Below are 15574 nucleotides of genomic sequence, written 5' to 3'. Positions count from 1 at the left end.
GCGAGTGTCAGCAGGCAGATGTCAGTCATTGTCGTCAGCCTTTTCCTGGTCAGGAGAACCCAAAGGACCAAGGAGTTTCCCACAAGGCAGAAGACAAACAAAAGGCAGTAAAGAATCGGCAGGAAGAGGGATTTAAACCTGTGAAAGCCATTTCCTTCATTGCATGGAGCAGTGTTTTCATCATATCCATAGTCATATTCTGTTGTGCCAAAGAACGGGCTTGTGGGATTCATCTCAGATACCTGTGCAGGAAAGAGCAAGGGATAAATGGCTGGTTGTCCTGGCACAGGACTCCCGGAGTGGCTTCTGCCTCTCTCTGTGCCGCATCGAGCCCGTGGGAAAGCCTCCAGGCAGAGAGGGACTGCAATATGCAGTCTTGGTCTCATTTGTGCCACCCAAAAGCACTGGGTTGGCACTGGAAGCCTGCCAACCATTCCTGTACATGCATAGGTATGAGCACTGGGGTGCTCTTGGTTTCCCCAGAACTGCCTCAGTGGCAGTCAGTTAGCCCCTCATCATAGAATCATAGAGTTGTCATAGAGTAATCATTGGTTGGAAAAGACCTTTAAGACTTCATCAAGTCCAACCATTATCGCTAGAAAGAATTCATGCTCTGAATAGTTGTAATGGTGTAAAATGGCACAACAGCTGCATCTGATCTAAGAATCTGGGTTTTATTGTGCTCCCTGGGCTGGGGAAGTTCTTTGCTTGTAGCATAAAGACCCTTATGAAAGCGTCTTGACTGAAGAAGCCATTACCCAGCAGCACCAGCACATTTTTAGCTGAGCTGATCAGGGCATGGAGAGCATTTCCTCTCTGTCCTTTCTGAATCTTTGCAGTGAAGACAGTGTTAAAACAGTCTGACCTGCTCTCCAAAAGGGAGTTAGTGCTTTAAGCCACCTTTTGTGTTTTGTTTGTTCATTTGTTTACAGATGTCACCTCATCACCCCTGTAAGAGGGATCTGGTTTGCGGAGTGAGGTGCTCACAGTTTAAGAAGTGATGGTTCTTTCAAAAGACACTATTTCAAAGGTGTTTGCCTTGTCATTGCTAAGACATTTGTATGTTTCTTGTTCACTGCACCTATGTTATGCCTGCGTACAGGTTGATCACACCTTGAAAGAGCTTCAAAGATACAGTTTCCAGGACTATAAATAATCATTGCTATTAAGCTCTAGCAATAATATAATTGACAGTGAGTAATTCATTAAAGCAGAGGACGTGCTCTCCTGAGTTAAAAATTGCTGCTTGGGTATACAAAAAGGCAGAGAATGGTGAAAACATTCATATTGACAAGGAAGGCATCAGAATTCACCCTTTCTTGGCCATCTTGTGCCACCTTGTGCAGGGAAATAAATAGGAAGATCAGTATGCACAGCACAGATGAAAGCTGGAGTAAGTGTCATCGTTTGCTCCAGCTGTGGATACTGATGCCCCACTATCTGCCTCAGCTTTTCTTGGGTCACCAGGACTGTTTCCTCCAAAGCCAATTGGCATACGCAATGCAGAGAAACCATCTACAATTACAGCTCTCAACCCTCAGTATGAGTTCCTTGTTCATAAATACAAGTAATGAAAAGACAGCAGTGCTGCAATCTATGTTGTTCATGTGATGCTTTCCTATATTGAGGTTTCAGCTGTAGGTAAGACATTTGTGTCATTAATTTCAACTTTGTTTTCATGCATAAACCCCTGAATATTGGCATTTTGAGTCACTAAATAACAGCTGTTCATGCAGCAACACATGGGTAGAAAATGTTTCCTGCTAATGCTTTTGTGACCACCCTCCCCCCCGCCACTATGACTGTCAGCATTTCAGCAATGGCTTTACTTTCTTATTTCCTGTCAGACACCCCTTAAAAGCAGTCAACAGGTTTAACCAAAAGTAAAAAAAATCAAACAATAATGAATCCTGTGTTATAGACATATAGAGATGTACAAATACATACATAGATACAGATTTGTAGGTTTATAGATTTTGGCAGAATTCAGAAGTGTATTTCCTGGGGTGAATAAGGACTGGAGAAGTTCCACTTCACACTTTCAGATGACTTTTGCAACGTTTAATACCTTTGACAGCTTCCAACCTGGGCACATTTTACATTGTCTCCCCTCTTCACATCAGTCAGTGAAACAGTCAAAATGAAAAAGCAGTTTTCCGGAGGGTATCAAGAGACAGGGAACTGCTGCAGGTCCCTTCCCCCTCCTTGCCAAAGTTACACTATTACTTTTATGGGTAGCACGTTAAATATGGACGGACTTTACCTTTGAGAGCAAGAAGCCTCTACTCTCTCCGCTGGCCCTGGTCCTGTCCTTCCACTGTGTCCTTGTCCTGTCTTGTGGGCTTGGGAGTTTCCAGGAGGTTTACTCTATCACATGTGGAGATAGCTGAGCTTTGGTGATATGCAGGTGTCGAATGGGCAGCTGCTACTTACAGAATAGAGGCAAATAGAAGATGCTGAAGCTGTGGTAAACAGGAAAAGAGGTGACACAAACACATTATATGAAACAGAACTCAAACACAGCTCTTTTTGAGGCAGCAAAGGTAGCGCGTGAACAGGTGTTCTCCTTCCAATGCACTTGTTAAATCCCACTGCTTCACAGCCACCCGACAGAGGTGAAAAGTTGAGATGTCTCCATCACAGAACACATACATAAACTTGCAGCTTTCTACAGAAGCTGGTAGATAATTTCCAAGTTGCGTTATTTTAGTGTTCTGTTTCCTTCAGCTAAGATCAACTTGTATCTGTACTCTGGCTGTGGCTCTCCCCATCAGTAATGCATTAACTTTAGGAGCAAAATAAGAACTCACAGCTACTGATACCTCTTTGCAACAATTTTTTAAGCAGCTTTTATTCAAGTGGAGCTATTTCAGAGCTTCTTTGCTACCTGGGTTTTTTTTTTTTTAAGTATATTCTAGTGCATTATTTTAGGTCAAGGGTAAAATATTGAAACAAAAACAAGCTTGAAGTTTTTTACTTTATTCAATAACTTTAAATGATTTCTATTTTGTATGATACTCTAAACTGTGATGATTTATAAGTCAGCCAAATGCTACTTCTTTTAACCTTTAATCTCAACAAGCTGTTTTCCTGATTTACAGGAGCACAGAGAAGACGAGTTTTGCCCAAGAGACTCAAACAAGTATTTGGCAGATCCAAAGCATGGCTGTTATTAAAGTCATTAACCTCTTCTTTGGTAGCAGCTCCAACCCGAAGTAGCTTTCCAGCTTGCTGGCTGTTGCATAAATGAATAGTGAAAGAGGGTCCCAAAAAAAGACAAGAGCTAAAAGTTGTAGGCAGACAAAGAAAAAAGTGAGAAAATGGGCTAGGGACAAAGGGACCTATTTATAGAATCATAGACTCACAGAATAGTTGGGGTTGGAAGAGACCTTCTAAGCTCATCTAGTCCAACCCCTTGTAATGAGGAGGGACATCTTCATCTAGATCAGGTTGCCCAAAATCACATCCAGCCTGACCTTGAGCTGCTGGCCATGCTGCTTTGGGTGCAGCCAAAGGACCTGGGGCTAGTCAGTAGCACAGGCAGAAAGAAAAGACCTCTCCCCCGAGGAATTCAAAATGCTACCAATGAACACGGCATCACCCTGCCTCCAAGCACCCAGTTACAGGGTTTATTGTTACAACCCTCCTACTGTTACAGACATAATGTAACTCCATTCTATTTACTTTATTTGTTTAGAAATCAATAACTTTCATCATTTCTTCTTATGATCAAACATTGGGCAATTAAAGGTGCCCCCTTTTCCATTGTATGGTTTGTGCATTAGTATGGCCCAGAAATTATTAACATTGAATCATAGAATGGTTTGGATTGGAAAGAACCTTCAGATCATCCGGTTCCAACCCCCTGCCATGGGCAGGGACACCTCACACTAGAGCAGGTTGCTCCAAGCCCCTGTGTCCAACCTGGCCTTGAACACTGCCAGGGATGGGGCAGCCACAGCTTCTCTGGGCACCCTGTGCCAGCGCCTCAGCACCCTCACAGGGAAGAGCTTCTGCCTTAGATCTAACCTGAACTTCCCCTGTTTCAGTTTGAACCCATCACCCCTTGTCCTATCACTGCAGTCCCTGATGAAGAGTCCCTCTCCAGCAGCCTTGTAGCCCCCTTCAGACGCTGGAAGGCTGCTAGTAAGAATAGCTTGTCATGAAAGCAATAAAAGGATGAAATATATCTAAATTTTAAATATTCATGCATATTCTAAAATGAAAAAAAAATCTTATATTTTTTCTTGAATTATTTTCTGTTGCAGGTATTATGGTATTGCAAATGATTTCAGTTCATTCAAAATGTCTGTTGTTTTCAATGGGGAGCTCTTCAAGCTGTGTACGTGCAGCAGCAGCAGTTCTGCACAGACGGGCGAAGTGAGGCATGAAGGTGGAAGAGTGTGGCAGAGAAACTTCAGAGGGAGTGCTATGTGTGTTGGAGAAAGCAGGAGCAAGCAAGAAGATGCAGAGAACCTTAAAAGCAAGGAAAAGAGCTTGAATTCAAGTGAAAAAAGAGAAGATAGAGGTGAGCAGGCCTGGTGACTGCTGTGGTTGGAGCTTCCAGGGTGATGGGTGACCCTGGCACAGAGTCATTCTCCAAGCTTTCCTCAATGGAGGAAGACATTTCACTAAAGGCACCGGATTAGTTGAAGGCAGTGAAAGGGAGCAGAGATGGGTTTAGGAGATTACTAATCTGGCTACTCACTCTCTTACAGGTAATTCAAGGGGAGCATGGGCAGAGAGAGCACTGCTGGGCTGGAGGGTGGTAGAGATAAATGACCACTAGTATGTTCACAGATGTAGGAGGCTGAATGCTGAAGGTATGCTACACTTCCCTTGAAAGCTCCAAGGAGGTTATCTGGAAGGGGAAGGATGGGAGGGATGCATTTCTGATGTTCTCCACCATCAGCTATGAGCCAGGCTGTAATGACCTGTATCCTTCCCACCCTTTTTCAGTCTGTAAGTAGCATCGGAAGTGTTCAAGGCCAGACTGGACAGAGCCTTGGGCGACCTGGTCTAGTGTGAGGCATCCTTGCCCATGGCAGGGGGTTGGAACTGGATGATCTTAAGGTCCTTTCCAATCCAAATCATTCTTTGATTCCATGATCCTGAGTTACACCTCCTCCTGAGTTACACAAGGACCATGCAGGCAAACAAGGACTTTTATTGAGCCAACAAACACCCTTTGAAGTTCATCTGCGGAGGATAACAAATTAAAAATGTGGTAAACCAGCAAGAGGTTTGAACAGAGCTGTTAAAGGTCACCTGCACTTGAAAGTGGTGAACTCAGGCGGAAAGAGGTGCAGAAAGGCTGCGAGGTGGCAGGATCATCTGCATGAGAGAGCTGGGCTTAGCCTGGTAAAGTCATGTAAGGGGTACGTTTGGAACGTACAGACAACCCAGCAGGGAGATGGCCAAGAGGATTGTCTTATTTTACAGAAAGCACAGGCATAGCAGAACAGTGTTTGCAGGTTGCGCCTTGGGCTGAAGGGAGCTGGTGCTGGGACTGTGGAGCAGCCTTCCTGCAGGAGGGGAGCAAACCAGCTAGTGTAAGCGGCCGCTGGTTATTTGTGCGAAGGGATACACCGGACCTGGAGGCTCTCATAGCTGGGGATGGGGCAGCAGGCACCAAACAGTCCCTCCCAGGGCTTTGGGGGTGATCCCAAGGTGCTGGGTGAGACATGGAGGGAAGAGAGGTCTTAGATCTGTTTGCTAAGAACCCATCCAAAACCCACCCGAGAGCTCCCTTCTCCGGCAGCCCTGGCTGCTGCCTCACAGCATGCTCCAGTTGAGATTTATCTGGACACTAATACCAGTGGTAGTGATGTCTCTCCACGTTCTTGTGGGCTTTCCTGTGAGAAAGACCTTACAGCTAGAGAGGCAATTGATTGCTGGTATCTCCAGTGCTCCAGCCTATGTCCAGTTTGGGTGTAGGAGCCATGCCACACTCCATGCTTCATGCCCCCAGTCAGAACAGCAGAGGGAAGAGCTATGTGGCACCACCACCTCTGTGAAAACACCTGTGCAAGGCATCTCAGGTTCAAAAGCACAGGGAAAATGTCACTGTAGAAGGAGCCTTCTGGTTTGTCTTGTGTTTTGGTGGTTGCCACGGTCAGCCTGCAGCAGTCACAGTGGCTCTCTGAAGTTGTGGTTTCTGCTGGTTTTAATTCAGAAAAGCTGCCTCAGTGGGGAAAAAAAAACCCCATGCAATGCTTCATGTAGCTGAAGACACTGTCAGCCTAAAAGCGACCAGCACATTCAAGTAACGCAGAGCTCCTCTCCCCCAAACTACTCAGAGCCCCGGGGTCAAGGAAGTGATGCTCCACTGAAGCCCATGTAAAATGGAAAGGCCGTGGCAAATGCCACGACCACAGTGAATCTTGCTGTGAGGCAAACAGCATGTCCACATCTGCAGTTCCTACAGCCAGCCATACCTGCTGGCACTGGGGGAACCACCATGCACACTAACTCAGCCTCTGACATTAGTCCCAGAGTGCTTTCTTGTCACTGGGGATGACAGCCAGCTTAGCTGCTGCAAAACTGCTATGCCTGCTCTTGCAGAAACCTCTCCTTCCTCCTACAGATGGTCTAGGTGAATCGAGTTTGATCACAGAAAGGAAACTGTGGTTGAAACAGAAGACACCACCAGCAAGAGCTTGCTTTGGCATCAGGAGCCTCAGCCGCAAGCCCTGGCATAGCTCTGGCTGTTTGGTCAAGTGGATGGGAGGCATCTTTCTGACACCACGGCAAAGGCTGTGGTGTTGGTGTAGCAGCCATTACGAAAAGATGGGAATAAAAGCAGAGTAAGATACACTACCTGGTAGGATATTTCCCAAGAAAAGACTAAATCTTTCCTGGAACTGCGCACTATCGTAGCACCCATCTGGAAAGTGGAAGACAAGTTTGCCTTGATGTGATGCTCTGCTTCCACCCATCTCAACACGGTGGTAACCATCTGAGTCAGGCACTCTTACCCAGAGACTTTCCTCTGCCTTGGCTTGACAGTCAAATAAGAGCAGCTTCTTAGAGGCCTTTCCCTTTCAAACCAGCCCTCACCTTACATCTCAGAGTTCTTACTCTCCTATACTAGAAGAGGAGGAGAGGTGACTTAGTTCGGTAGAGGAAACAAAGGCTGGATTGACTGCAGCAGGGGGTATGCATGTTCAGAGATACTGGGTTGCTCAGCTAACATGGTTTGTAAACCACCAGGAATCATCACTGATGACAGCTCGACTTTGCAGGGGAAGGCAGAGGCAGGGGGTCAGGGTGAGCATGTCCTCTGCACAGTGAGAGTGGTGTGGCAGGTAGCACTCTGATGAACAGCTCACCCCAAATTCCTCTTCCTGGCCATCCGTCTTCCCCAAAATCCCTCTTGCAAGTGTCTCTGCTGCCTGCATGGACCAACAAGCACCCTTTCCTGGCTGTACCCCCCTGGTGAATCCCTTGCACCCCTCTCCCACAGAAAGCAAGGATGGGCAAGAAGGACACCAAGCCCTGGGTGGACAGAGCTGGCACTCACCTGGGAGCTAAAGGAGGAAACCATAGGAGTGGTCCGTGAGGAATCTTTGCCTTTTTCAGTTATTGCCACAATGTTTGGGTCTATCGTTCAGAAGCTCTTCCCTGTGAGGGTGCTGAGGCGCTGGCACAGGGTGCCCAGAGAAGCTGTGGCTGCCCCATCCCTGGCAGTGTTCAAGGCCAGGTTGGACACAGGGGATTGGAGCAACCTGCTCTAGTGTGAGGTGTCCCTGCTCATGGCAGGGGGTTGGAAGTGGATGAGCTTTAAGATCCCTCCAACCCAAACCATTCCGTGCTTCTATAATTCCACAATCAGCCTCAGCTATCAACACACCATCTTAGTAGGACCGCATGATATTAATCAAAATTGTTTAATCAGCCACTGCCAGTGTAGAGGTACAAATATGCCACACACAGAATGGCTCATTTCATTTTCTTGATGGGGATAACATGTTTGTATGCCTGTGTACAAAGAGGTAGGTGAGATTCTGTGACGAGGTGAGATTTTGAGTAATTGGGGTTTTTTTGTCATCAAAAAAATAGATTTAGATTGACAAAAATCTCTGTAAGTGCTGAGTCATTTTGAGGGGGATTCCCCCTTTCAAATTAGAGGAAAAAGAAAAGTAAAAGATCACAATACCTTATTCTGACAAGTTCCAGCCAAAACATTGCCATTTTTCATTCTTAAAGGTGTCATTTTCAAATACAGCACTTTACAAATAAATAACCTCTTCTTCTAACCCTGCTTCCTCAAACCAGGCAGGCTTCGAAGCTTCAGAGGATTTCCAGTAGAACTAAGATGTACCTGTTCTGCTGAGAGTAGACAGAAATGTTTAGTTTTCTTTTCAGCTTGGTCAGCAGATGCATTGACACCCTCCACCACAGTGAATGCATCACTGCAACAACACGCTTGTGTATGCAAGCATAGAACCATAGAATGAACCAGGTTGGAAAAGACCCTTAAGCTCCTCCAGTCCAACCGTTGCCCAGCACTGCCAAGGCCACCACTGACCCATGTCACTGAGGGCCTCGTCTACACGGGGTGTGAACACTTGCAGGGATGGTGACTCCAGCACTGCCCTGGGCAGCCTGTTCCAATGCCTGAGCACCCTCTGGGCAAGGAATTGTTCCTCAGCTCCATCTAAACCTCCCCTGGTGCAGCTTGAGGCCGTTTCCTCTTGTCCTGTCCCTTGTTCCTTGGGAGCAGAGACCGACCCCACCTCACTGCAACCTCCTGTCAGGCAGCTGTAGAGAGCGATAAGGTCCCCCCTGAGCCTTCTCTTCTCCAGACTAAACCCCCAGGTCCCTCAGCCGTTCCTCATCACACTTGTGCTCCAGGCCCTGCACCAGCTCCATTGCCCTGCTCTGGCCCCATCCAGCACCTCAATGTCTCTCTTGCAGTGAGGGGCCCAGAACTGAACACAGGATTCGAGGTGCAGCCTCACCAGTGCCCAGCACAGGGGGACAGTCACTGCCCTGGCCCTGCTGGCTGTGCTACCTGTGCAAATGTGCCTATGAAAAGCCTATTTTGCATTGCACCGGCTCTCTCTTCTGCAGCGGATGCTCAGTGCAGAAAAAACCCTGTGATCTGGGGCGTCCTCCAAAAGCTGGTGCTGAGTTTGTGGAGGAGAAGCAGCTGGAGGTGCGTGGTGAGGCCTGGATCAGCTCTCTCTCCTCCACGCTCTGCTTATCACTGCCGCCACCAAAGCCACAGGATTATGGCTGTGACAGCTGCAGCCTCGTACAATTGCTTAGTTTCAGCCAAGCAGGAATCAGAGCGTTGCAAAACTCCCAGCACAGTAACTCATTCACAGAAATGTCAGCAGCGAGAGGGGTTTTCTCACCCATGTTTTACAACAGGGTGATTGTGGGACAGAAAGAAGTAACCAAATCCACCTCGTGCATATGGAATCCTTGAGAACAAGACTGTCCCTTGTCTGACCCTCATCTGATGTACTTCTCACCCTGAAGCACTTTGCTGTCCAATACCTTTGGTGCATCAGCGCATGGCACCTCTCAGATTAGCACCTGACACTGCTTTGCCTGAGGGTGGAGAACAGAGAAGGACGCAAACAAGAATGAGTTAGAGCAGAGAAATCACAAAAGAGGGCTGGATGGGACACTGGGAGATCATGTAGTCCATTTCCTGTCTTGAAGGCAGGGGCAGTGTCCCACTGCTATTCTTGCCAAGCCTGCTCCTACAGCCCTGGCTTTCCCCCAGCTTCTCCTTACAAACCATCCCAGTGCTACTTCAGACTCATTCCTAGTAAATCTGCCTTAATACTTTATCTAAAACTCTCCTGGTATGATTTGAGTCAGTTATTTACCTCATCCATGGAGGAACAAGCACTACTTTCTTATAGCTGCTTTAAGGTATTCTAAGTACAGTTTTCCCTTCAATCACAGTAGGTCATATTCCATCATCTTTTTCCTTTTAGGCCATGTTTTCTAAACTGTTACTCTTGGCCACTGTTCTCCTGCAGCAGCTGCACAACTTTCCTTAATCCTTTTAGCATCGCAATGCTCAAAACTAGACATAAAGCCCCAGCTGTGGCCTTGCCCCTGGCAAAGCAGACTGGAAGTCTCCTGCCTGCGGTAGCTGACTTCTTCTGCAATCACATACCACTGGTGGCTTATGCTTCTCTCACGCTGGATGACAGCCCCCAGATCCTTTTCTCCAGAAGTGTTGCCTTCCCCATCCTGTGTTTGTGGTCTCAGTTGATCCTGCCTATGTGCAGAAGTTGGTGCTTGTCCTTAATGAACTGCAACCAATTGCTCACAGGCTTTTTAATCTGTCAAGAAGGACTCTTCATCAGGGCCTGTAGCGATAGGACAAGGGCTGATGGGTTCAAACTGAAACAGGGGAAGTTCAGGTTAGATCTAAGGAAGAAGTTCTTCCTTGTGAGGGTGCTGAGGCGCTGGCACAGGGTGCCCAGAGAAGCTGTGGCTGCCTCATCCCTGGAAGTGTTCAAGGCCAGGTTGGATGGAGCCTTGGGTGACATGGTCTAGTGTGAGATGTCCCTGCCCGTGGCAGAAGGTTGGAACTGGATGATTTTAAGGTCCTTTCGAGCCCAAACCGTTCTATGTTTCTGTGATTCTATAAGGTTAGTCTGAGCAGCGATCCTGTCCCCCAGTACATTTTCACCTCATCTCAAGGTGGTGGCATGTGTAAAAGCAGTAGAACCATGCACCAACCCTTCACCCAGAGCAGTAATGTGCACACTGGCTTTTGCCGGGTGTGCAGGGCAGAGCACAGCCCTGCTGCAGCACCCTCTGGGCAGCTCTCTTGGCCAGCAGCAACCGCTCAGAACTTGGACTGTCTGACCACTTGTGTACCCACATAAAGGGTGTTTGATGTACTCAGAAAGCTTGCTGGCTCCAAGGTATGGGATCCCACCACTTCGCACAACTGGCATGAGGCTGTAATTATAGAATCATAGAATCACAGAGTGGTTTGGGTTGGAAAGGACCTTAAGATCATCCAGTTCCAACCCCCTGCCATGGGCAGGGACCCCTTCCACTAGACCATGTTGCCCCAGGCTCCGTCCAACCTGGCCTTGAACAGTGCCAGGGATGGGGCGGCCACAGCTTCTCTGGGCACCCTGTGCCAGCGCCTCAGCACCCTCACAGGGAAGAACTTCTGCCTTAGATCCAACCTGAACTTCCCCTGTTTCAGTCGGAACCCATCACCCCTTATCCTATCGCTACAGTCCCTGATGAAGAGTCCCTCTCCAGCGTCCAATTGAGGGTGATGTGATAAAGCTGCTTCTTGACAAATGTGTGTTGTCTTTTACTCCTTCTATTCTCTTGCAGGCTGCTTATTCCTTCCGTGCTTTCCAGCAACTGCAATTACACTGACCGGCACGTAATTCCCTCTGTGGTGTAGGCTGACGTTTCCTCACCAAACTGACTCAAAACAAAGGGCTGCCAGAGCTTGGTGCTGGCCATACTGGCTTGAAACAAAGGGCCACCGAAGCCAGCACCCTGCCCCAGCAGCACCCAGCCCCAGTCTGCAAAGGGGATAGCCTCTCCTGCCTTGGGTCATGCCAGCCTGGGAGGTGTGAGGATGTGTGGGGCGGCAGGGTGCGATATTCCTGGGAGAGGTCTGTGCCTTTAGCAATGCCTCCCCAGGGCGGGCTGCTCTTATCACAAGAGCATTACACAGAGCATTCACTGGTGGTGCCCATCTAGACCACAGTGGCTACGATGTCAGAGCAGGTGTCTGTGCGGCAGTGTCTTGTCTTTCACATCTTCCCTCAGGCCTCTGCGCTTGCTGCCCTTGCAGGAGTGTGAAGAGAAGCTTTGCTGGGGGAGAGGAGGTGTTAGGAGAGCTTGGCAACACCGCTGATCAATCTATACCTGAGCCACTGGTAAACAGGAAGCTGCTGAGCAGCTTTATTCTTTTTCTTGGGTTTTTTAGGTTCTTTTGGTCTGGTTTGTGTAGCTATTTTTTTCCTTTTTTTTTTCTTTTTTGCATACTTCATCTCAGCAAACACATTTTTTTCTGACACCTCTTGCAGGAAATGTGCAAGATACAAAGTGCTGAAAACCTCCCAGTTAGCTCAAGCCGCTCTACAAGAGGTGGTGAGTCAAAGGGCCCGGCAACGAGAGCATCACAATTGCACTGGTAAAAGCTGAAGTCCACGGGTCAGGCTCATAGTAGTGAAGGAAAGGCTAAAGCAATTCAACCATACAGAATACAAACACTTGCACACTTCTGTGCTACGATTAGATCACCGAATCACAGAATCATTAGGGTTAGAAGGGACCTCTGGAGAACATCCAGCCCAAGTCCCAAACTGGGGGCTTTTCACCAGTACCAGGAAGAGCTTTCAAAGCTCTCTGGTCAGGAGAGTCAGGGCCATAGGGCTCTTTCCAGAGCTGCAGCACCAGGCTCTTGGGAACTTGTTTTCAACACTAAAGACCCACCATGGAGCCTGCTGTCCCCACCAGGCACGTCCACCATCCACGCTCCTGCAAACAACTGCAGCCACACTGAGCCCATGTGCCAGAGCATCATGGTGAAGAGGTATGGCCACTTGTGCTCAGCACCCAGTGGACCCAGTGAGTCATCCAGACACATGAGGAGCAAGCAGGACAGACACTACAAGGGTTTGGCAGATAGCCGTGACTTATCCTAGGCTGCAGGCAGCAGCACCGGTACAAAACCTGCAGGGATCAATGCTCACTGTGTTTAAACTCTCTCCTGATCTTATTTGAGAAAACAAGCAGATAATGAGGCCCCTGCTGCTATCAGGGAAACAAGGTTTGCTGGAGGTAATGCCGACAGGAGAGGGTGAAGCTGTGGGGAGCAGGGGGATGGACAGGCATTCCTCCCACCACAGCCTGGAGCTGCAAGTTTGGCTTTGACTGCAGCAGCACTGACCATGCACTGACAGGAATGGGTTTGCTATATGTATCAGCCCTTCTTAGCAGTGAGGAGGATCCCTTAGGATATCCAGGGCTACTCCACCACCTACACTATCCTCCTCTCCTGTGGGCTGGGGATGGACATGCACAGCTCTAAGGAAATACAAGATACAGCGCAAAACATCCTGAAAACTACCAGATCCAGCAAGAGGCTGAGTTGAAGAGGAGCAGCAGTATCTTTCTGGTATGAAGATGCATGGGGCAGGTTTTCTCATTACCAAACGGCAGTTTCATGTTTTTCTGGTGTACTGAAAGCACAAGAGGGGCTCTTGTGGGTTTCAAATGAGTGGGACAGAATAGATGAACTTTTGTCACTGCAGAGGTAACATCTGTATTTCCTGTTATAATACCCAGAAATTCCTTTGCTCACTCTTTGCTGATACTCTCCAATCATTTCAAGAACCTTCAAGGTTTCATACCTCACCTCTGATAAGTTTGTAGGCAGAAGAGGTAAAAAGTCAAAAGTTTCATTAATGTTTTGAAGTCACTGGGTGTGAACAGTCTTCCTGAGCAGGACCAAACACAAGACCAGCTTTTACAGACAAGACTAATAGTAATATGTCCACACTTCTTGGACAGAGCAAAGGACAACTGAGAAACCCTGGAGTCAAGAGTTGAGCCCCAATGCTTTAGGCCATCTTTCAAGAAAATGAAAGCTCTTGAATTAGCCTCAAATAATATTGAATATCCAGTAACGAAAAATAGTGGTTCAGGTTTTTCTGTTTCTTCTACCCCAAATGCTTCTGCTTATTTCATCTTTATTCTATCAAACATGTGCAAAGCCTGTGATTCCAAACTCAGAGGTTTTCTTTAAGGAAAAGTACAGAGCGAAGGTGGGGGCAGTCAGCACTGGGAAACCTGCGCACCTCACTTTGCCAATGCTAATTGTCATAAGCTGGGCCAAGGAAGGCTTTTCTTTGTGGTTATTTAGGCTTTTTGTCAGTGAAGTGGGTCTGAAGAGGGTCAGAACAACCCTCGTTTATTCCTGTTGTTTGTCATTTCAGTTTTGGAAAATTCAATCCAAAGAGTTAAACCAGAAATTCTCCATCGTAATGTAATAAAATAGATCCATGGTCCAAGGCAGCAAAGTGAAACCACTTCATAAAACCCCAGATGCACAGTGCTTTGGGGTTTTCTTTGCCTTTTGAAATGTGAATAGGTATTCTGATGAGACATCAAACAGCACCTGACCACATATACCACAGGAGGTTAACGTTCTATATACTTCCTGGTATGGCACGCTACTCAACACCACAAGTGTGCTCCCAACATGACTTCATTTTTGCTCTCCATGTTCAGCTTGGATTAAAACATGCCTTTTTACTTCCCTGTTGTGGAGGAAGTAACTGCATAGAGAAATTACATGTTTGTCTCCAGGCTTTCTAGAAGCCTGTGACAAAAAAGGGTCATTAAATTACTTGCTGTGGTAAAAACTCAGCCCTCGGAATCACCTACAAGCCTGATATTCAGACATGATTTTAATACCAAGTTGGGTTTGAGTCTAAGATCCTAAACTATGGCCTGACCGTGCTGGTGACCAATAAGATCACGCAAATGGCCTGCAGGGGTTACAGAACCATGCCAGGAGTAGCATTCACCACCATCCATCAAAATGCTGATCCAAAGGGTGGTCCTCCAAAAAACTCTTCCGGAAACAAATTTACGATGGCTTTTGGATACGCATGCAACGAACAGAAAACTAACCGAGGGACCTGCAAAGGGCTGGGAGAGGTTGGTCTAGCAAAACACAGCCATAACTGCAGGTAGCACAACCCCTGCAGCACGCCCTGCCGGGGCACAGCAGGTCTGCCTGCTCTGGCTGACAATCAATCTGCCAGAAGAAAAGGCCTCAATCTTCCAGCGAACAACAGGTTTTCAGCAGCATCAGAGAAGCGGCCGGCTCCCTGTGTGGTGGCAGGGAATGCCATGCAGGGCTGAGCTGCAGGCAGTGGGGAAGAGATGCTGCCTGCTGCTGCCTGCATCTGCCTGCTGCTGCCTAATACTGCCTGCATCTGCCTGCTGCTGCCTGCTGTTGCCCTGACATCCCACTCCTGCCCCACGGCCATAGCTCAGTCCACCCTGTGCTGAATGGAAGGAGCTTACCTGTGGTACAAGCGCAGTGGGGAGGGAATTGCCACCAGACAGAAAATGATGCTCCCATGAACAGCAGGCAGCTCGGCTGGCAGTCAGGGGTACCAGGGATATCCAGAGGTCTTACATCCCATTTGAAGTGTGTCAGAGAACCAGCCAGGTGAGAAAAGGCCCTTTGGCCATTGCCAAAGTGTGAATACACAGTGCCTGAGCTGAAAGCATCATCTATGCTTTTCCTTTCCTAGCAGGCCTGTGTTTCAGCTCCTTTCTCATGTTACAGGCAGTAGGGAATGAATTACCAAAGGTGAGGAGCACCACAAAGCTGATGGATGTACATGGTCACCTTCATCCAGAGCTGTGGGTACAAACACGCACCGATCAAACAGAGGAGAAGGAGTGGCCAGCTTTCCATACAGCCACTTCCCAGGCAGCAAAGGCAGCTGTGCGAGATGTGTGGCAGCAGTTAGGCTTCACAGAGTGATAGAGTCATAGACTGGGTTGGGTTGGGAAAGACCTTTAAGATCAACCAGGTCCG

The 15574-nt window shown here is 47.8% G+C and overlaps 1 protein-coding gene across 1 annotated transcript in view; it reads right to left on the bottom strand.

Annotated features, from left to right (window-relative positions):
* The window catches only part of LOC104412178 (C-C chemokine receptor type 8-like), a gene marked incomplete at both ends in the record, with an annotated part of 1017 nt that extends 775 nt beyond the window's left edge, over positions 1-242 (bottom strand). The window contains 1 exon segment of the mRNA XM_010022804.1: positions 1-242. This exon segment is cut by the window's left edge and continues 1 nt beyond it. Within this exon segment, the coding sequence (XP_010021106.1) occupies positions 1-242 (242 nt within the window).
* Between the last annotated feature and the right edge of the window lie 15332 nt (positions 243-15574).

The sequence above is a fragment of the Nestor notabilis genome, unplaced genomic scaffold, assembly GCF_000696875.1.
Source record: "Nestor notabilis isolate BGI_N333 unplaced genomic scaffold, ASM69687v1 scaffold17149, whole genome shotgun sequence".
In the NCBI taxonomy this organism is placed as follows: Eukaryota; Metazoa; Chordata; class Aves; order Psittaciformes; family Psittacidae; genus Nestor; species Nestor notabilis.
The sequence above is the reverse complement of the archived record's forward strand: the minus strand, read 5'-3'. Positions and strand labels throughout refer to the sequence as shown.